The 23,040-nt window shown below is 53.8% G+C and overlaps 1 protein-coding gene across 1 annotated transcript in view; it reads right to left on the bottom strand.

Moving 5' to 3' along the window:
• The window catches only part of LOC144128170 (uncharacterized), a 56,528-nt gene extending 33,879 nt beyond the window's left edge, over positions 1-22,649 (bottom strand). The window contains exon 1 of the mRNA XM_077661272.1: positions 22,154-22,649. Coding sequence (XP_077517398.1) covers positions 22,154-22,634 — 481 coding nt within the window. The 5' untranslated portion in view covers positions 22,635-22,649. The remainder of the gene's footprint in view (positions 1-22,153) is intronic.
• Between the last annotated feature and the right edge of the window lie 391 nt (positions 22,650-23,040).

The raw sequence follows: 23,040 nt of genomic DNA, 5'->3' as shown, positions 1-23,040 counted from the left end.
GTCGGCACGCAGCGACACCCCCTGTGTCTACTGAGACCAGCGAGGAGACGGAGAGTGAGCACAGAGTAGGGCATGGAGCTAGAGAGGAGGACACCTGTCCCGCCTGGTTTTTCTGCTTCTCCGTCCAGATAGTTAAGACGCAGCGTGAACAAGAACGCGCTGAGCAGCGACTGGAGGCGGCGGATCGCTTGGGCTGAGTCGAGGTGCACTAACTGCCCGCTGTCCTATCTATCAACGCAACGCGGTCGCCAATCGGTCCCACGTACACGTAGCTCCAGTGTTAAAGAAAACAAACAGTCAGTTAAGCATCCAAGAACGAATCGTGTTCTTACTTCTGCACTAAAGTTGAAAGCATGTTATGAATGTTATACGTCCAGCGGGAAACCACTCGGACGACACGAAAAAGTGTGCGTGTCAATCAAAAGTATTGGTCTGTTGAATTGTCACACATATTCTCCATTTAAGATACGAGCTGCCTGTATGTAGAGGGCGACGTGCCGTGTCGTGTCCACAACCCGACCGATGAACCTTGCCTCATGAATGTGCACACGCTGTTTTCAGTAATGCGAATAACGCCCAAATTAATGCGCACGCATGCGTGGCCCCTTCAATCCAATGTGCGCACTCTCTTTTCCGCGTTAAGTACACGCAGCCGCATGCACTAATGCTCGCGCGTACCAAGCGACAACGCCACGGAAGGCGGCCAATACGAACCCCACGCGACTGCCGCGCGCCGAAACAATTCCCCTTCCCGCAATGAGTACAGGGTGTATACCGTTATATGTCACTGCTGACACGCCTGTCATCACGATGGCAAGATTTATCGTAACCAGCATGTCAGCGTCTTTGCGAAGTCGCACTACGCCCCCCAGCATGTGCTGCAGTCGCACCAAATATGGTCTCGGCTCGCTTCACGAGACGTTCAAGCCCAGTGGTGCTCAAAGGCTAAGCGTTTAGCGGCCCAGTAGTGAACGGAACAACGGCATCCTGCAATGTCGTGAAGTATTTGGAGTTGTGCGTCAGTACTAATGGCACATTACGGTCACGAACAATGCGTTTCCGGATTCTCTGACCGCAGCCGCGCATCGTTGGTGATAATCGGACTACCCACGACCTTTGAGGAAACGTTAGAAGCACCGCGAGTGAAATGTTGACTGTGTTAGGGCCAGCAGGGACTTAACGCCCTTCTGTACACTGCGGAAGCCAGTGCACCGATCGAAAACGGGATCACACGAACGCCGCCCGGCAGCTGAATGGGTAGCGGTTCATACGCCGATAAGCGCGCGGTTTTGAATGTTGGCAGCACTCCAAGTCCCGAGTGCGGAAACACGCCCTTCGGAAGGCCAACGCCCCGCTCTGCGCAAGTGCCAATCGTCGGGTTTATCACTGCCTATACGATGCGATGACACTTTGTCACCGCCGAGCAACACATCACAAACCAACACAGAGAAGTATGGGAGCGACTGACGGTCACACAACAGCGTCACCAGTGAGGTATACGCCGCACTGTCGAAGAGTCGCTTGTTTAACCTCGCAGCGAAACTTCGCATCGCAGCAATGTTAATTAAGAGGTCGATGAACACGCATGCCGAGATGTGGCGCGAGGATCAGAAGCTACTCCGAGTGTGCTCAACAGCTCCGTGTTTCGTTGCCATCCGTTAATGTGGCGACGGCAAGCTTTTGGTGCGAACCAGATATGGTGCCGACACGCGCTGGCCTCAAACAGCAAAATGTAAACAACCGTCGGCTCGCTGCGGGAGCTCTGGCGCACAATTTTCTCGCCACTTCTCTAAGTCACTAGTCCGATGTAAAACTGCCACTAAACAATGCAGATGCTGCTTAGAAATTCAGCGGCAGGTTAACCGCAGAGGAGAATCGCAGAACGATACAGTCAGACTACTTAAAAGGGCGACTTCAACAGCGTAAGCACACAGAAGCAAGCACCGCAGTCTCCATCTCAAAGCCACAAGCCTGTTTCCCGGGCAGGCTCAATAACTTTCCTCATCGATTTTCTGTATAGGCACCGCTAAAAACACGCAGTGCTCTTATCCGTCGAATCCGCTATACTCTGGGAGGCAGTATTAAACCGGGCCAAAAGCATGCGGCGAAGGAAGGACGTGGACAGGGCCCGAGGCGGCGACCAGACGCGGTGACCGAGGAAGCGGCCGGCCCCCTTTCCGGCCGGCTAGCTCGCCGGAGGCGTCGCGACAAGAAGACGGCACCGTCATTAGGCGCGCCACCAGTGGTTAGCCGCGTGCCTGCCCACACGTCACTGCACGCGTTTCTTCCGGGTCACGCTCGGGGCAAAGAGACGCGCTGTGCATTGATTAGTACAGCGGATATAGTTAGGATAATGATCGCTGCAACTCAAGCGAAGGCGCGTCCGAGGAGTGGGGACCGCGACCGGCTTAACGACGAAGGAACGGACGACAAAAAAAAAAAAAAATTGCTTCGAGGCGGACAAAATGACACAGACACCAAATCCGGTGTTATGATGTCGGAACGGAACTTATATGCTTGGTCACAGCTTCCTGTCATGTGCAGAGATGTTCGCCCCCTGGAAGAGAGCGGTTTGAAGCGGGCACTTGCAACAGAGGTCGGAAGACGGTGGCTTCAATGTGCGGACAGTCACAAAATGCATGACATGCTACCCGGGAGCGCATTTTGAAAATGGTGATGGAATGATCGATCGATGTTGGTGATCGACAGATCGATGGTGCTGACCTTGAAGTCTTTTGATAGTTTGGTAATCCGGCGACACGTTGCGGAACAGGCTGGACAACTTCATCGGGACGCTATCTCTTTATTGCACGGGCGCTCACAGGCGACCTGCCCTCCCATCTCCCCTGTTGGAACCAAAAACTCGCCCTTAAATTCCTTCGCCCAGCATTCTGGGTACCCTTTCTGTAACCAATAGGAAATGCGCTTCTCGGAGCCCAGTAAGAAGGATTTCGTTCAAATTGAAGGAGCCAATAGCACGACGGTCCCTCGTTGTTGTTGTCTAGTGGCCACCGCGCGAATTCCACGAAGATGTTGCGCATTTCCGCTTGGTTACAGCACACAGACACGAAAACATTAAAAACGCCAGCGGAAGCTCAGGGAAACCGAACACCCAGTCCGAACCGCGCACACTGCCCTGGTCGCGTTCCCCCTTCTGCTCCCCGCTCCGAGGCGTCCGGCCCGTCCCGCGGTCCGCCGTTAAAAGCAATAAACTTACACGCGACCCACTCTCGAAACCCTTAGGGGTCCGCGCGTCGGCAGCGTCTTGCGGCCCGAGCGCGACCTTAGAGGGACGGGCCTCCTCACTGCCGGTTAACCGTCGTTGCCGCCATCTGCCGCGTTTGTCTCAAAACAAGCCCATTTCGGCGGCGCCGGGATGACAGCCTCTCACGGAGCCTCGTCAAAAAAAAAAAAAAAAACTGGCTGTGGTTTAGCTCTGCTTAACCCTAGTTGAATTGCGAAAGCTTCGTTTCCTCGGCGCGTCGTCTACGCAGCGTCTCATTCCGACACTCTCGAGAACTCAAACCGGTCTCTTTCGTAGTTGAAGAGTCACTCCGGGACGTGGCACGACTTCTTCTAGCCGCATCTTCGTTACGACGCTTCTCGAGTCGTGCGGCGCGTTCTTCTGGCGTCTCTTGAGCGCGTTGTGTCTTCCTCGCTTCGGTCTGCCGTTGTTGCGTCTCTTTCGCGCTCTCTATAAAGACTACAATACATTATTGGCGCGTTCACACTTGGACATTCGGCGGCGAGAGCGAGCGGAAACCGCTGCCGCGGCAGAGATTCCGCCGGAATACCCAGCGGAAAGGCCGATCGGTGCGGGACCGAATTCTGCCGCCGGAAAAAAATCCGCCGAATCTCGTCAGCCAATAGGAAGGCGAGTACCCGCGGCGACAAACATGGCGGCGCCCTTCGATGCAGGACGCCTCGCTTCGGACTGAATTCGTCGCTGTTACTGCCTTTTTTTAGCGCGTTTACTGGTAATAAAAGAGCTAGCGCTCTTTCGATTTGTCTTATCTCGCCCATAAGAAAACGTTTGAGCAATAAATTTGCTTTAAATTTTATTTCGGGTGACGATTTTTCGCTTTTTAGGCTAAAGAAGGGCGTCGGTTTGTTGACAACAATGGTTCCTCTCCTAATCACCAGATGGCACCACTAGGCGTTTTAAATGTGAGAATGCTATAAATGGCGTAACATCCGACAAAATAGCTGCATTTAGCGTACGCAAGCGTGCATACGGTTTTGGTATGTAGACAGCATCGATTAACCTCTTGCCACATCTGTGTACACCGTGAGCAGACGACACACAGACGACGAGCAGCGATGCGGTGGCCGGGAAGTGTGAACGAGACAGCAATTCGGCGGCCGCGGATTCCGCTCCCTCTCGCCGCCGAGTGTCCAAGTGTGAACGCGCCATAAGGCGAAGCGCGCATATATATATATATATATATATATATATATATATATATATATATATATATATATATATATATATATATATATATATATATATATATCTCCCACGGGAGGCGACACCTCCTCTCCCTCTACCCCAGCGGAGCACATCTGGTGGAGCGAGCGTCGACGGCGGCGCCATCTGTTGGAGCGCGGCTGCGGCGTTGCTAGGCAACGGAGGCTCGAGGTCGTTCGTCGGCCACGGCATACGGCTGAAGTGCGCGACGAGCCGAAATAGCTCGCTTGGCTGGCGTAGTAAAGCTTTCGCTTTAAAAACTAACTCACATAAAACCAAGGGGGCCAAGCTACCGGCTTCGGGGTGCGCGCGCGATCGGTCCCTGAGCAACAGCTCGGCAACTTAACTAAGGGCATCCCTGTATAGCATTTGCAGATTGGGCGGCGGGGGGGTGTGCTGAACGCGGTGCATGTAGCTGTCCTTGAGAAGCTTCGCATGCGGAGATTCTCACGATCATAAACGCCATAACACCCTGCTTCTATCGCACTCGCACCTTCGCGTTCGTTCATAAGCAGATGGAGAACCATGGCTGCCTGCTGACAGCACTGAAATGACACTTCAAACTGCATGCACAAATCACGAGTTGCCATCCAGTGGATTGTCCGAGTGGCTACTATACGAATCCGGGATTTGCCGAAGTTACTGGTATTAAGCTCTCGCCGCGGACCGAATGGCTTCATCCATCACTAAAGCTCCGAGCAACGCACAGTTAAAAAGACGTTGAATTCAGTCCTACAAATTACCGCGCTCGGCCGAGGTTCGGCTAAGCCACGGAGAAAAAAGCGGCGACTCCGTGCAATCGCACAGCCCTCCCTTTTTCAAAATCCCGTCACGCATGCGCAGTAGCGCTGCAGCCGCATAGCGGGGAGTATCAGAACCACGCACCTGCCCGCTTCGCGCACCTCTGTATAGCGACAACGTCCCCAGTGAACACGATAACAAACTGAAGCATTTATAAACCTCTCAGGAAAGGCCTGGGACAGCAACAGATACAAGTGGAAGACTGCAGTCCATTGTTGAGCTTTTTATTTAGGGTTTTAATTCGAGGGAGCAGAGGAGAACAACAAGCTTGCTGTCCGCACAGAGTTATTCTCAGACTAATAAGATTCTGGATGTCTTCCACATATTTTTTTCCAATTATTTGCACATCTGCACACAGCCTCCCCTGTCCCTTAAAGTGGGAGGAAATTTTATTGTAAACAGTGGAATATCAAATACTAATCTACCACCATTCGCCTTTCTAAGGCACTGATGTCCAAACACAGGCCAATCCCCCTTGGCACGTGTAATTTCAGGAATAGGCTAGTGACCAACAGGAAGCCCCGTCGCAAGCGCCCAGGTACGTCCAGGACACTGGAAGTGCAGACGAGATTCTGACGAATAACTGCGAAACGTTTAGTGCCAGGCCGTCAGCCTATGGCGTGTCACCCGAGGTAAAGGGGCTTAAAAATAGAGCTCCCCTCCCCCGCACCTGACATCCCCATGAAACGCGCTCGCAAAGTGCCTTTTAGAGGGACACCGGAAAATGGAACCACCGTTAAGTGCAGTCGGCACGAGAGCACGCTAACGTCGAGCATCGTGCTTATAGCGACGGCGCAGCCGAGGTTTTACGGCGCTCAGCGACGCCGTTGTGGACCGGCGCGGCGCCTTCACCTGCGGTTTGCTCACCGCGTGTCCCGTCCGAGTTTGAGCACCTACGCGGCTCGTAACTCTGCGCCGACTGATTAGCGGGGGGGGGGGGGGGGGGGGGGGGGGGACACGACCTCGCTCCAGCAGAGACACGAAGAACGCGAAGGGAACAACGAACGGGCCACGCCCGAAAATTTATGCGCCTCAGCCCCGTGGAAAAGCGCGCACTCTCTCCTCGCTTTGCGGGGCGTGGCGAGCAGCTGGGTGCGGTGTTGTCCGAGCTGGTTTTCGCCGCGCCATATTGTTTGGCACTGCAGCGGACGCGGAACATGGCTCTCGTTATGAGGGCTCCACACAGCGTATCCTTCCCATTCAATTGTCCGCCTTTTGTTTCGCCTGGCCCATATTTCATCGCTCTGACGCTCTCTTCTTTCACTGTCCCGTTTTTTCTTTCTCTCGCCCTCTTAAAACGTCACGTTTCTCCCCTCGCAAACGACTCAGCCTTGGACAACGCCAACGCGCCGCATTTCGGGCAAGGCGGGATCTTCGAGCCAAGCGAAGCCGACACCCATGAAAGGGGGGGAGCGCAGTAGGCGCGTATTATGCGAAGCCAATTAGCAACGGTTCGACCTGTATGGGTCACTGTCCAGAAGACGACGAAAGCGGCAGGTGTAATTAAATAAGCAAACACCGGTGGTGGCTGGAACACCCTGCGGCTTGCAGCCGTCATGCATGTTGGCCCAACTCGTGAATTCCGCGGTGTAAACGCAGCATTAGGCCTGGCCTGGACGCAACTGCCAATCCCTTCTTGGCGGCGTCACCTGGTGAGACCCCTCCCTCATGGGCGTCGGCTTCGCTCGGCTCAAAACTCCCGCCTTGTCCGAAATGCGCCGGGTTGGCGTTGCCCAGGGTTGGCTTTGATTTGCATTTTTTGCTGCAATGTTTTCATTGTTTTCATTTCTGCCCCACTCGTCCATCACAAAACCGGTGTCTAAGCTGGCGCATAAATTACGTCCGTTCAAAAAAACATAACAAAAGTCCAGCATTACACTATTGCAGTGTGTAATAACGCGAAAACCATAAAACCGCCGGTACCTAGAAAATCAGGCGTCGGCTTTGTCGGCGTTGTGAGTGAAAAATCACGAGCATGACCTTGGAAGGTGGTGCCCAGAGAACAACCTAGGAGGTAGGTGGACTACCTAGGTCACGTGACCTTGCGGCGTTGTCACAACCTGCCCACCGGATTGTGAGCAAACTGCCCACCATGGCAGTTAAATTAATTATTTGTCTCTCGAAACGAGCAACCTGGGCCGCACAAGCCCAACTGGTGGCAGCAGTAGCGCATCGCTTAACCTCTGCACCACTGGGCCAGGAGGGGACTCCCAGGGATCTACGAGCGTAAAGACGACAATGACCTTCTGCATATATGGCAATTTACTCATTTCGCTATTGCTTCATACCCTCAAGGCAGAGCTCTCGCCTCGCTTCTGTGTCGGGTCTACCTTCCTTCACTGAATTCACCCGCGGCCGACAACATGCCGGCAGATTCTGGCGACCAGCAAACGCCGCCTATTCGCCTCCTCGAGCTCAGGCAAGGTTGGCACGGCCTTGCCAGACAATTACGCGGCTTTATAGTCACGTAACGGAAACCAACTTCCCGTACGCCATACTTAATGTAGCCGAACGCATAAGCGCGTTTCCCCTATCCGCACCGTGTACCCGCACTTCCGCTGGCTCGCCGGACGCATGCACCGGCCGAAGCGGGCACGGTGAAGACAAGAGTGCCAAAACAAAGAGCGCTGAAGAGGTGGAAGTGAGCCGCAATGGGAGCGGAAGCTTCTTCCGAACGGAAGAGGAAGCCGCCGGCGCATTATGCGCGCGAGCATTCGCAGTGTCTGGCTCCCCTCTGCGCATGCGCGCGCGTTGAATAAGCGCCGGGTGGCCGGAATTCGTACTCCTCCTATTCACAGTGCCGCCGTCGGCGTTGGCTCCCGCGTGAAAGTGTGGAGACGCGCGCATTGTTTTGTCGGAGGGAGATAACCTGGCTGGCTTTCCCATTCGTCACCTGATATACATACCGCGTATGCCCACGTGGCCACTTCCGCGAAAGCGGCCGAGTCAGATGCGCGTCGTGTGGTGGCGGAGAAAGCAGGTCTTTTTTAAAAACTTTCACTTCCTGGTCACCGCTTTTTAACACGTACAAGCTCTGAAGTACCGAAACCCTGTTTCTTTGTTGTCTTCTGTACTGTTTCTATTTTTAAACACGCCCGGTGTTCCCTCCCCGTGAGCCTTCGGGTGCTTTGAGATCTTTTTTCGGTTGTACGCGCGAACTGCCGGCAATTATCGCACACGTCCCGACCACCATTCCGCACCCTGCCTCCGTAATCACAACCCTTTTCACGCGCACTCCGGTACTCCGACAACGGTGAAATGAAAATGCCAGGCCACAGCGCACCGGCAACCGAAACGACCACGTCGCCACGAATACACTCGTATCGCTGCTAAAAAAGAAAACAGAAATCCACTACGCGTGGAGGAAGCACAAGTGTCTCCAGCCAATCAGGACGGGAGGAGAACGATTTGTTGTTTTTTTGCTTTTTTTAGAGAAGAACCGTACCATATGTCTACGTACATCACTTTTTCTTCGACAAGAGTGCACCCCTTACAAAAATGGTCTATAAACAGTCTATAGACTTCTTATAGACTCTATTGCCTTCTTATAGATATTTCATTTTGTCTATTCATAGTCTAGAGACAAAAGTCTACTAAGAGTGTATGGCCATAAATCGATACGTTGTCTATAGACTGTCTATAGGATTTGTATTGCCCATAGACTGTTCTCTATGGTTTGTCTATAAAAAGTCTATAGAATTTATAGACACAAGTCTAAAGACAGTCGATAGTCTCTCTAGAGAAACTTTTGTAACTGTGGATGCCTTGGAAAATGTGTAAAGAATATGTGCGCGAGACAACCAGCCTATTATAGGGACGGTAAGGGCGACTCGATCCAATTTTTCTTCTCAGTGAAATTTGGATTTTTGTGGCGCTGCTGACATTCAGTCGGAATCAAAGACCCATTTGTTGAAAAGAAAACGTGGACAAGTGGTAGAACGCATGCGCAAGTAGCGTACCGCCCCTCACGTCAGCGCAACGCATACGGACCAGTGCGCGTACGTCTTCGATTTAAAGGTGCTATAAGCCTCAAGTAACAAGCTTTGGAAACCGGCCCGCAGCAAAGCGCCAGAGATCGCCGGCCTGTGCAGAGTCAGCCAACAGTGCAGGCTTCACCAGAAGGTTAGGCAACCCACGCAATGCGTTTGCACTGTTGTTTCCCCGGCAGCCTGTTTTCACTCTAAACGCGCTCCGTGGCAACGCTGTTTTCCTACGCAGGCTGTCGACACTTTCAGGGTTTCCGAAACCGATGGCGCACTCTTCCGAGGAGAACGGAAACAGAAAAGTAAAGCGCGCCCCCCACACATGCAGCCGGCCGCGTTACATCAGCGCTTTCAGTCGGGCCAGCAGGCAGACAGGCGACAGAGGTGAACAGCGCACCGCGGTGACTCCGCCTCGGTGGTGACAAACAGCACAGGACGTCACGCCTCCTCCTGACACGCTGACCCCCCTGCTTGAGAAACGCGGTGCGTCGACCCTGCTTCGTGACGCGCGCGGCAGACAGTGCACAGACATGGGCTTCTCGGCGGGCAGTGCACCGTACTAAATCACTCTCCCCGCACCAGTCGTGGTTATTTGCGCCTAGTAAACAGCATCACTCACCGATACGCACACGGTAGCTGCTCTATTCCGAGGCAGCTTACGCGTTGCGCCGAGTGACGCGGCGCAGGCGGAAACACGCGGAGGTTGCGGAGGCCACACGCAACGCCCGAGAGAGGAACCGGCGAGCGATGACAGCCGGTCACCGACTCGCATATCGTTGCCGTCGTCGGCGCGAGACACTGGCAGGGGTTTGAAGTGTCGCGCTGTGCTGCCCGTGCACTTGCCTGCACGGCGCGCAAGCCTCGGGTACGCGCCACGTGCTCCGCCCTGCTGGCTCTGATCCAGGGCTCTAGAGACGAGCGTCGCGTGGGGTGCCATGTCGCTTAACAGCGCAACACTCGAACGACTGCACGTGGGTGTGGGAGTGTGGATACGTGCACAACGCGGTACGATGAGACAGGTGCGACGCCACGACTACCGTCAGACACGAAAGGCTCTAGTGACCTGCCTAAGATCCTCCGAACGACCCCGTAAGGATGCCGAGCTCACTGCTATCACCTACAGGACGAGGTTTATTTTTAATGCGACGCGAAACTTGCCTACAGTAGGCACAAGTCGCTTCATGTTTACAAGAGGAATGCCGCGCCGCCGTTAGTGGCGATTAATAGATTAATTCGAGAGAGGCGGCGACTGTCCGAGGCTCCTGCCCCTTCTGATATCCTCACGACAGTTGCTCAGTTATTCACCGCCAGGTCCTTAGCCCGTGTAGAGTGCGCCCGCATTTGCAACTCTCGACATGTGCTTCGCAGGTCGTAAGCAAGGGGTGCTAGTGAACAAGCGATACGGAGCCGCTGAGGGGGGCTCGAGAGACGCGAAGCAAATGGAATGCTCCCGCACGTCGCAGCCAAGGATGAATGTAACAAGACACGCCGAGGCGAATTAAAATTTACTCCAGACGGAATGACGACGCGCAAGGTCAGGAACAACGCACCGAGTCAGCACATGCGCCCACGTCGGCGTGCGCGCCAGTGTTGGCACTTCGACAAGCAGACCTCTAATCAATCAGGGCGAGCCTCAGCTCCTAACCCGTTCAAATTGAATCCATAATTAAACTGGCCACTCCGGGACCAATGAAACAAACAGGACAGCCCCCCCCACCCCTCCCCAAGCCAGCACCCGTGCAGTTTGTGCCTGTATAGAAGAAAGAAAGCTGCTGAGTGAAAAATCAACTTTCGGAGCACTTCGCAACAGTGTCGAATTAATGAGAATTCCACGCGCATTTTGTTTTTCTATGCCACCTATCCGGGAATACAGGCCGGCCAATACAGTGACTGCGGACAGTCTTACGAATAGTTTAATCATTTACAGACTGTTCCAGCAAGCTGGGCTCGCTACAGCTCGTTAAACGCTAAGCACGTGCCCGCGACTCCGCCCCCCAGGAGCAGGCATCAGATGGATCGCGCAGCCCAGGAAGCCCCGAAATAGACGGCGCCGGCAATGACGCAGGGTTCCCCCCCCCCCCCCCTCCTCGCGGGGGCACGCCTCGGTTCCGCCAACTATTGCACCCCGGAGACGACAGACGCAGTGCGCAGACCAACGTTACTAGAAACTCGGGCGACATTCTGGCGCCCCCCCCCCCCCCCCCCGTACTGCTCGTTTTCCCATCCTGGATTAAAAGAGGAGGGGGGGGGGGGGGGCAGTGGGGGCCGCCCAAATTACACTTCCTTCCTCCGTGCGCACCCGGGCAAACTTCGACGACGTCCCACAGGACCTGCCGGGTCCCCGTGTGCGCACACGGGACCCACGAACACGGACGCTGTTGTGTTCTCGTTTGAATGAGCGGCGCGCTAACGACGTAAGAAACGGGACTAATTGGTGGCCCCGATGGGTCCGGTCGACTGCATCGCTAACGACGAGGGCTCCCGCCTCGCTGCTGTGCTACACGCGGTAGAAAAACGAAGAGAAACAGACGAAGCACGAACTCGTTTGCGAAGTAACAGTGCACGCGCGACCGTATGCATTCGTCCTGTGCCACGCTCTCCCGAGCGAGCGGGGGAAGGGGGGGGGGGGGGGAGGGGGGGTGCAGCTTGCCGGCGACGTGTCGCAAACGAAGTGGCTACAAGTGCCCGTAACCTCGCTAGGACCAGATGAAAGAGTAGCGAACGCGTCTCTCGCTGTGCGCCGTTTGTCGCCAAGCGTATTCCTAGGAATGCCCCCCCCCCCCCCCCTTCATTTCCACCCACAATAAAAGTGTTATTGTTGATCAAGAAAGTGAAATAAAAAGAAAACTAAAGGCCATCCTATAAGTTCTCTTTCTCGTTTGTTTTTTTTCCTAGTCGCGCGCTCAGGAGAGCGCCGACGCAGCGGTCGCTGCTGTCAGCAGCATAAGCAAGCAGCGACACCAACAGCCCACCACCGGCGGCACAGAAGACTGCTCTGCTGAGTCCGCAGGGTTGCCTAATCCACTGTCGCCGCACGGTCACCATGCGGATCGCTCGGTCGGGCTGCAGCGCGAGCAGCGGCAGGCTACAGGGGAGGCCGGCGAAGCGCTGCGCTGACTCACAACCCCCACCCCCTACCCGGCCCGAGTCTGGCGCTCTAATCCAATTAGGCCAGGGACCCGCGCGGGGTCGGTGTGCGCTCTTCTTGGCCCGGCCTGCCAGCTACATTCACCCCGCGGGCGTGTTCCGAACGCCGGCGCTGGCCTTGATGCGATTGCAACGCGATAACCAGATGTGGCTGGGTCGGTTGTGGACGGAAAACACCCCCTTTTTTCATTAATCATCCAGATAACAGCCTGGCACCATTCAGAGCGCCGTGGCGAAATAAAATGAAACAAATACCCATAATACAGTACTGACGCAAAGTGCAGATACCGCTCCAGGTATTTCAAGTACTAGGTGCTGTTGCGGTTCTCGGGCCGGCAACGGTTCGACTCAGATTCCGTTCCCCAGTAATTTTTCCCGCTCTTCGTCAGTAACTGAAATGAGCCCGAGTTTGGTCTTCGCCGTTACTGTCCCAAGGGAACATCGACCACGGGCAATAACGAAGACCGAAATAAAAAAAGAAGAAATAAGAACGAAGTGGAAATGGAACATGGTACAGGCGCAGAACACGGTTACCACCCTGCCGCGAGCTATCCGTGGCTGCAGGGTGGAGCAGTAATGGGCACGCTGGAGAAACGGCAGCTGACGCCAGAGAGAGAGCTTTTGCCAGGATGCCACACACGAGAAGCTGAAATATGCGCCTGGCACAGGACGAAATGTCACCCTTCCTAAGCATGACTGTCGAGATTGGATGATTCGACGAATGTTACTGTAGTTCCGTTATTACTCGCTTTGCTCTAATACGAGTTTTAAATGTTACACTTCAAGAGTAACGCGGTAGGCGAAGCGTAACGCGGTAGGCGAAGCCTCTTTACTCGAGTTCCTTTCTGGGATAATTCTACACACTCCGTGCAAGCCGCGTGCTGTACCAAGCGTAGTTTTTGTTTTTCATGCAACTTAACAGCCGCTGGCCTTGAACTGCCCTCGATTTCAGTTCACAAAACTAACGTCATAAATAATTTCAGACCTGAACGTACAACACTTATCCAGTGAGACGATGCAACGACTAAATAGCTCTAATTTATGACGTCACTTTTCCCTTTCAAATTTTTTTCAGATTCCCTTCGTCAGACAATGGCACTGAACGGAAAGAGCAGCCACTCGTGCTGCAGCCTTCTGCGCATTGCATCAGCGAACGAAATAACTGCACGCGTCGGATGCAGGGAGGACAACCGCGGATTCCGAGGAGGAGGGAGTAAATAGGAGGAGGGTGCGCCGATACCTCTCTTGCCCGGAGCGGAACTAACGAAGCACTCCTCGACCGGGGGGGTCGGCGGGGGTGGGGTGGGGGCAGATGGAGCACCGAGAACAATCCTCGAAGATGAGAACAACAAAGAAACGGGAAAAAGCGAACGGCCGCCCGAACCCGAAAAGAAGCAACGGACTGCCAAACTCGTCTTGGGGGCGAAAGCATTCTCCCTCCCCCATCCGTCGTTCGTCCTCCGGAAATGCCGACGATGAAGACGACCCCCCCTCGCAACCTTCCCGGGCACGGAGAATGCACGAAAGACGCGCAGAGGGGACGGACCGGTCCCCCTCCCGTGGAGAAGAAATAACTATCAACAACAGCCCAGTCATGCCGCTACAGCGACAGCGGTCCAAGGCATTTCCTTTCCCCCCACTCGAAAGGAGAGTAGGAGAAAGGAGGGGACACAAAAACCTCCCCCGTCACTTTCACTCCGTCGATGTGAGAGCAGTGAGAGCAGCGCGTCTCCTCTTCCTTTCTGTCTTGCTCCAGAGCCTCCATGCCTCCCCCCTCATCTGCAGACGCGCGGCGTAGGAAATTAGTGCTGTCGCCCTGAAGAGCAAGGCAGGGGATGGCAAGACAGCGTGCTCAACGGCTGAGGAGCGCACGTGCGTCGGGTTCAACGGCCCCAGGCAGCAACGCTCGGGAGCAGCCGAAGTCGCTGGTACAGTGCACACTTGTTTGCGGAGTCCTCTGTGAAATAGACCAGGGTAAAACTTTCCGCATGGCATCTAGGAGGTCTTTGTTCCTAATAGTGGAGCAACATTGCAAAGGAAACGACCGGCTGGCGAAACTTTCATACCACACAAAGTAATGTCACTTTAATACAAGCCGCGCATTTTCAACCTGTCATACAAGGCAGACCCCTAACTTTTGGTAACGCGACAGAAAGCGCTTAATCAGAGATGTGATGAGGAAACACGAGTAAGCAGTTCAAAACACGACATCGGATCGAGAAGCACACTACCCCTGCACGTGAACTGCATTAACGTAGAAGGTCATTGTAACCAGACCTTCGTGCACCACGGCCTTCGCGGTGTGCATACACAACGCTGCCCACTTCCGCAGCGGAAAAGGAAACGCAATGAAACGTAAACGATGCTTTTCCTCCGCTGTCAGCGTCACTCAACTGGAGGGGATTCTCAGCTAGTGATGATATGCGAAAACAAGTGGAAATCGAATGAAACAGCAACGTAACCGCTACATTCCCGCGACCTAGATTAGAAACACACTAAAAAGAACCTAGCTGGATAAACAGACGCCAGTGCCACAGCGGTCATGTCCGACGGAAAATAACAAGGACGTATGCACAGTCAGAGCAGTGGATGACGCGTTGCTTGTAGACACGTCACAGCGCTCGGTCCGTCGTTCCGCGTGATCCGGGAACAGACACACAGAAGCGACGGCTGCAGAAAAGACAAGACGACAAAGAACACCGCCTTCCGCCGAAGCCCGTACGGCGGCAGCGAGAGGAGGACTACGCGGGAAGCGACAGCTCAGCAGCAGCCGGGGACAGATCTCGGCCCCACGACACCCGCCAAAACGGGCGCGTCAGCCGGAGAGAAAAATCGCGTCGCGCGACGCCGGCCGGAGGCGTCGCACGCAGGGCGACACTCAGAAGGAAAGCCACACCACCTCCTGGGCTCAGGAAGGCGGGCAAGGACGACGGCCGCCAACACCGGAGCGGATATATTTTCGCTCGTTCCTTCGCGCCTCGCTACGCTCGCAGGCGCGCGCAGTTGAAGCGGAATAAAGTTCATTCATTCATTCATTCGTTCATTCATTCATTCAATCAATTGTTTCCCAATTGGCACCGTTCGAGTTCGCTGCAGCAGAATATTAATCTTGGCCTCCAGGGCACGTTCGGCGTGCGCCTCCGGTTACGGAGTGAACAGCAGGCAACTCGCGAATTAATAAGAACAGAGGAAAGCGTACCAATACTAATCAAACTTCCTTTTTTTTTGCAAATATAGTTCAATTCGTTGCTTTGCAAGTAACACCAGGAAATTCGTACGCCACATTTTGGAAGTACTGAAGATGAAGAGATGTGGATTTCCGTAAACAGGGCGTTTCAATATAACAGGCTGACGCTTCTTTTTTTTTGTTTTTAATTTAAGCTGTGCCAGAAAAGGCAAGACGGTTGTAAGCTTCGTCAGAACTCGCAGCCAAAGAATGCATCCCAAATGCATAACTAAGACTAAAGGTGTCTAAAATACAAGATATATATCACAGGGAGACGTATGGCACCGCCAGTTCCACAGCCATTTAACCCCGCCTCTCCGTTCTTATCAAGTCTATTCAGTCCTACAAACGATGTTAGCAACTTGCCGCAAATCAACTAGATCAACTCCGTTTTACAATTCGCTCTTATTTGTAAACGCACCGTCCACAATTCAGTACTTATCAAAAGACCACTAGTCTTTTCTGTCTGCCATTGCGAACTGCGGCATGTCTGGACTGCGGATCGGTCCAGCTGAACGGATCCCCAAAACCAGTCCATCCAACCTAGGCGCCTTCATTAATGGGCGCCAGGCCGACATCGGAGGCGGAACCGCTTCGCAACGTGCCGTATCGGGAAAGAGGCAATGAGGCTAGCTCTGGAATTTCCTGCGCCGTGCCACAACAAAGCGGATATTGTGAAGCGGCAGACAGGCCCGGGCGAGGTCAGTAGGAAGAAAGAATCTAGGCCCAAGAAGATACGCGTGTCACAATGGCCGACATTTACAGCTGACCTTGACCGAGCGCTGCCGAGGACAGCACTGCAGCCCTGCTAGCACACGCCGCTTATCTGACCCGACTCCACGGGGCAGTTGATTAGCGGAAGATACGTTCGCCCGCCGCAGCACGTTTCCAGAAAGCTGTTCGGAGGCACAACACAGGATCCGGCGTTTGCTCTTTTCTGTTTTCAAGCACGGCGTGTAAACGACATTTGCTCAGCAGAGTCGTCATCTGTTGATGCCTACCTTTTCGTGTAAGCAAGAAAAAGCCGAGCTTCCAGAGTTCAGTTAGAGCGTGGGTAGCAACATGGATCGACGGAGGTTACGGCGAGCGTCATAGAATATTAATCACCGCACGTTCAAGCAGACGCTGGTTTATGGATGACTTGAGCGGGGCGGATGAGGGGGGGGGGGGGGGGGGGGGGGGTCGTGTTTTCCATTTGAACCATGAACTTGATTGACCCTTGTACTTCGACTGATTTCGTCGAAACAAAACGGTGTTCAGCAAGGTTATCGTACGTAAATTCCTCGCATGGGCTAGTGCAACTACCCCTTCTAAATCCGCCTCTACGTTCAAGGAGCCGCAGCCCTACTTGAGTGAATAAATATGCGCATGCTACCTCTAAAACAGCACATAAACAATCACATGATATATTCCATTTAAAGGGACACGCAAGAGTATTTCGATAATGGGTGTACGTTGTAGAATAATCAGCGTATGACCGAATGATATCTACCACGCCCAAAACCTTGGAATCATTTTCGAAGCTTAGAAGCACAAAAAAAAAAACTAACGTTGACTTCACCGATGCTCACGTGACGTAAATCGAAGGCTCAAAAGACGCTGCTCATTCTGCAAATTTTACATTTGCGTCACTAAATCTCCTTTAAACTCCCGCTCGCAGTAGTAAAAAGAGGATAACAATTTATTTCGCTTCTGAGAAAGAACATGACAGCTGGACGAGAAAAAACAACAAAAAAAAAACACGGGAAACCACCACCGCGCGCTGGTGCCCCGTCTTTCCTTCGCCCTTGTCTAAAAAGTTAAGCTGGGTTGTTTTCCATAGCTGTCATGATTTAACAGCTAGCCCGATGAGCCACGCTAGCAAGTTACTTGAGGACAAGCACCCATGCTCGTTATTTTCTCGTATTTACAATTAAGAGTAACTTTACATTCCCACGCAATGCTAAGACAGCGAAATGCCACGCAATAACGAGAGCCGACAATACACACGCAGCCCCGTAACCCTTGTAAGGACAATCGGTTCATGCCGTAGATATTATAACGGCTCCGTTTGTGGAGACCAGTTTTCATCCAGCAGACGCTCGAGCAGCTGTAAACACCAAACACAGTCACGGACAAAATAAAACGAACCATGATTTGGAAGTAGCACTGTTCTGACGCGTTAGCTAGCGAAAAGTAACCGGTATCCGACTCTTACGCGAGTAATGCCGCTAGCGAAAGAAAGGCACAAACATCACGGTACGCAACTGTACGTCGTGTTCGTATAATGCCGAAGTATGGAGAGCGCCTTTTGCTCCACCCGTGACGTATTCAGTCAACGCGCGACCTTGGTCAGCAGCTGCTGCCCCTTTCCTCATGTTTGGCACGGCGCGCTGGCTTGTCGCTACATATGGACCGGTCCGAACACAACAGACTCCGTATCTCTACCAAACACATGACGTCACACACACACACACACACACGCGCGCGCGCGCGCTGGTTTTGCTGACCATTGCTCACTTCCTGATATCATGCAGAATTATTTTCGTTACCTGGTAACCATTCTGATTAATTTACTTCTGCGCGAAATCCTGTGTATATTCATGTGCCTCATGTGCTGCATGAATGCTGCGAGTGTAATGTATGCCATATACCATCCGTCCCTTATGGATCTCTATTTCTGAAATTTTCGAAACTCGTCCACTGCTCTGAGTGCAAGCAGAAGCAGGATGAGAGGGAACTGACAGTTCGTCAGGCCATTTCGGTGGCACATTTGTCGCCTTCTCGGCAAACCAAATGTTGCTGAAATAAACTATTTCACCCTCTTTTCAAAGGTGATACTTAACGTACAGAGCGGAAGGAGTCATCGCGATCGAATTCCAGCCCTACACACACAACAGCTCAGCAGTTTTCAATGACGCCGAGCAGTTTTCCGCACAGCGCATTGTACGCGACAATTCCGGCGGCGTTACGAACCGCCGCGTCCCCCACCACCACTAACGATTCCAACAGCAAACACTCCCCTTCAGCTAAAAGTGGCCAGCCTCCAAACGCCCTGCGCTGAATGCGTGAGCACACAAGCACTCGCCAAAAGTAACGGCGCTTTTTAAACTGCAAGCCGCCCCATAGCCACGTACAGACAAACGCACACAAAAGAGTACGCGCTACCCTCCACCCCGCGCCGGCGAGGAGAAACGACTCCGTACAGAGTTCGCCAGAGGGTGTTTGGCGCAGCGGCCTCCTCGAGTCCATTCAAGGATCGCGGCTGCAACGCGCGCTTTTGCGCCGACGCAAACACAGCGGGAAGCCTCGCGATTTCGCGCAGTTGCCGAGAACAAGTTTTGCTGCCGGCCGGTCTAGCCGCGCTCCCATTTGTGCGGCGGCCGCGGAGCGAGCTCCTTTTTTTTTCTTAGTTTTTATTTTCCGCTTGTTTTCCCCCGAAGCAAGAATAGGCGCTAAGCGGCGGTACCCAACGGGCTAGCCGCGAAACGAGAAATGCAAGGAAATGCAAAAAGCAAAAAAAAAATTCCTTTTTCCCCGGAGGCTCCCAAGGCGCTCAATCTCGCAACCAGAACTGAAGGAGACCGCTCCCCAACAAAAGACGGAATAGCTAACGGAGTGCAGATGAGATGAAAAAGAAATGAATGAATGAATGAATGAATGAATGAATGAATGAATGAATGAATGAATGAATGAATGAACGAATGAATGAATGAACGAATGAATGAATGACAGCGACGAAGAATGTGCGCAGGGCCCGGAAAGAAAATGCATCAACACATTGGAGTTCTGAAAATCATTATCGTACAGACGCCACACAAACACGTAATCAGAGAACGGTATTGACACCCTACGACGGTCTTCAGTGCAAGCCATCAACTGATCATGCGTTCTGAGAATGCTCCGCTTTGTATTAGTACCGTTTGCGAAGCCTTCGAGAAATCAGCCTTTCGCTCCAAAATCGCTACTTTTGAAAAGCGCGCCGCGCTTCCGAAAACGAGCGCCAACAGCTCGTTCCAAATACGGAAACGCGCCGCGGCGAAGGAGGCTGCAAAGCGGGCAACGTCATCACGACCGCGGCACTCGTCACGACCGCACGCCCAGCTGCGAAATGAGTGGTTTCCCCCGCCGGAGACGGTGTCTTTCTTCTCTCCCGTCTCGCCGAGTGTGTCAACATCCGACGGCGATGACGACAATGCCGAAGCGATACCGGGGCACGGCCGACGCACCGGGAATTCAACGAACAAAATGCGTCACTTACTATCGCCCCTTCTCCGACGACAGGGTCGTCGCACCGGCTGCTAGGGCGAAATTTGGCTTGTCTGACGCGCCGATTACCTCACTCGCGGCCGTTCATTGCGGACGCAAGACTCCCTCCTCGTTAGCGGTCAAGTGTTGAAAAGTTGGGCTACTCTGAACCTGACCTTCTAGCTTCCATTCTACATCCAGAACTTGGCAAGCGAGAAAACAAAATTCCGGTTACGCCGATTCCTCAGGAGGATGGATCGCGTATTTACTTTCTTTCAGGCGATGGACCATCGCTGTTGCTCTTGGCACTGCTGGAATAACAGGGGGCGCGAGTTCTTGGAGCCAGCCGTTTCGCGTATTCTCGTCCCATGGCCCCCGAGATCCGCTCACAAGGAACGTCGTTAGTGTTTCAGAGGCCATGCTGACCGCCTGCAATTCGCTTTCGTAAGACCGTGAGCCGCCCTTCTGCATCCATTACGTCATACACTTCGCGGCACAGTTTGACATAGCACTTTCTGCATTTCTACATCACTTCTGCAGCGAGAAAGGACATCCATCTTGCCTAACCATCAGTGCTCCGCCAATGCCTGGCGCATGTCTCAAAGGGCGAGTGTGTCGTCAATCTGCCTTGAGAAAAGTTGGACTGGAGAAAAAAAGCAGACTTTAGCTGCTGACTAGACAGATGATCTCAACACAGTTCATATAGAGATTAACGGCGACAATTGGCTCGGATCTGCAGCCTTCTCTCGCGGCAGGCCTGCCACTTTCGAGTACAAGGCCAGACTGTGATATCAGGAGGCGTTCGCTGCACGCACACAATGCTGTCTGCGGCCGTTGACAGCGAGCAGCCCCAGTACGTGACTAGTGTCGCGCACACGCAGTCCGCCCGCTGAGTGCACACCACGCGGAACCTCGCACACCGGTGAAAGTGAAGCAGCAGAAGCGAACAAAAATGCGGCCCGAACCAGGAAAATAATGTGCCGAGCGTGCTTTCGCTCAGCGGTTTTCCAGCCAGCGCAAACCCTCACGCTTCGGAGTGGAAAAGCACCCTCCGCACCGACAGCGCGCCAAGGATATTTAGCTCTCGCGGGCGGCGTTATCGCGACAGGCGCGTTTATTGTTCCAAGAGGCGGCGGGGAGAGGCTGGCTTGGCCGCGTCCCATTTCGAAGGTCCCGCCGCGGGCCCCCCGCTCGCTCGTCCCGTTCCCACACGCCGGTCGCGTATGTGGACGCTGCCGCGGGCAACGGCGTCAAAACGAACAAAACCGGATCTCCGAAAGCGCCCAACCCTGCCGCACCGCGCAGCGGTTCTCAGAACACAGCAACGCGGCTCCGCGAAAAGGAAACGACTTGGGAACGGGCGACGTCGGCCTCCCAGCTCTCTCTGAAAGGGGGGGGGGGGGGGGGGAGGCTACGCTGGGCGCTCTTTAACTGCCACTTCTTTAGGTTCGCCTTTATCCGATTTATTATGTCCACTTGAATTACAATAGTTTTTTTATCCGGAGCCCAGGGTACGCGACAGTGGACGAGGGACTTCGACGCGAAAAGGATGTAGCCGGACTATCTACAGGACAGGCTGATTTTGTAACCGCAAGATAAGGACAAAATAGCCAATTTCCTCACCGCAGGCAAACAACACGATTGGCTTCGATAAGTTCGTGCCTGGTACAACATTCCAGGAGCAGCTGCCAGACCCGCGACGTGAACTGTTTATCACAAAAAGCGCAATACCTGCTCGGGAATTCACTTCATCGGTGAGCGAGCTTCCGGAAGCGGAATGACGGAACTGGCGCTGCAGAAAGGGGAACAGTTTAGTTCCGAGCATTGCGTCGTCATCAATTGCACATGCATTCCGGCCCGCTGGAAACGACATACAATGTCGTTCACTGCGGAGCCCTGCTTGCGCACTTTCGACACACGGCAATGCCATTTTGAACTAGAAATATCGATTCCACCTTAGGCGGCGTATACCAGACTACTAGGCAACTACATACTTCACTGCAGTACACTACACTAGAGTAATATGCTTCTGGTAACAAATCACCACGTTCTTTTTTTTTTTTTTTGTAACAACGCCCCAAACTATGACGATGATAAAACGTGCAGTGGAACTGTCAAGCATTTCCCTTATCTGTCTTCTCTCCGCTCCAAGAACTAATCGAGCCGCCGCGCATTTCGTTTTTTCGCCAGTTTCCGCCGTTAAATGTGAAATCACTTCACATGTTCCATCGTACTGCTGTAGGGACTACACAAGAAAGTGGGCAGGGATGGCGAACTGCTAGCGCAATGCGCATCACTCACCATTCCGTCGCTCCCTCCGAGATCGGTACAGCTTGCGACCGACGACGGCTACGATGACCGCGAACACGGTCAATCCCAGTAAGCCGACCACGGTGACGGCCTGGCCCTGCCAGACAGCGGCGCCTTCCACAACCTCCGGGTGCACCATACCAACAGCGGCCACTGAAGCGGCAGCAGCCGACGAGTCGTCACTACCACCGCGCGACACCACAGCGAGCCGACGGCCGTCGAGCACAGCACGCTGCTCCAACAGCGGAGAATCCGAACGGGCTGCTGCTGCAGAGGAGAGTGCGCCTCCCTTGTTCGCCGCTTCGCGAGCCCTCTCCCGAGCCCTCTCCTCGGGAGCAGTTGCCGGCGCGGGCCGCGTCACGGCGCCCCAGTCGTTGTCGTCGGCAACCCCGCATATGAAGAGTAGGGTGAACGCCACGACGACCACGAGCAGAAGGCGCGTGCGCTGTGTGGCTCTCGTGAAGCGCAACATTTCTTCCCGCGTTGTGACGACCACGAGTGAAGCAGCTCAACCTGGAGATCTTCGCGAACAACTGCCACTAGTTCGCCTCATGAAGGGGCGGCGGTTGCCTGACACAAAAGCATTATTCTTCACGGGGAACCACCCTGATTTGCCTCCGCGAATGGTACAACCTCTCCCGGGTAGTGGATGCAATTGCAACGCTCCATCTAACCAGTTATCACAAAAGCCGACCCACTCATGAAGGCGTCGTTAAATGAGTCGATGCTGAGATTTGCGTGGGACTGAAGACCAGCTCCGAGTGTCGCAGGAGCGGCTGCCTGTCAGTGCGGCTAGCCTCAATCAATCAACATACGGCGTGACGACTGTTCATTCAGAGAGACATTCCTATCCGGGCCGATAACACAGTCAGCGCAGT

Source organism: Amblyomma americanum, chromosome 4 (genome assembly GCF_052857255.1).
Source record: "Amblyomma americanum isolate KBUSLIRL-KWMA chromosome 4, ASM5285725v1, whole genome shotgun sequence".
NCBI classification, from domain to species: Eukaryota; Metazoa; Arthropoda; class Arachnida; order Ixodida; family Ixodidae; genus Amblyomma; species Amblyomma americanum.
The sequence above is the reverse complement of the archived record's forward strand: the minus strand, read 5'-3'. Positions and strand labels throughout refer to the sequence as shown.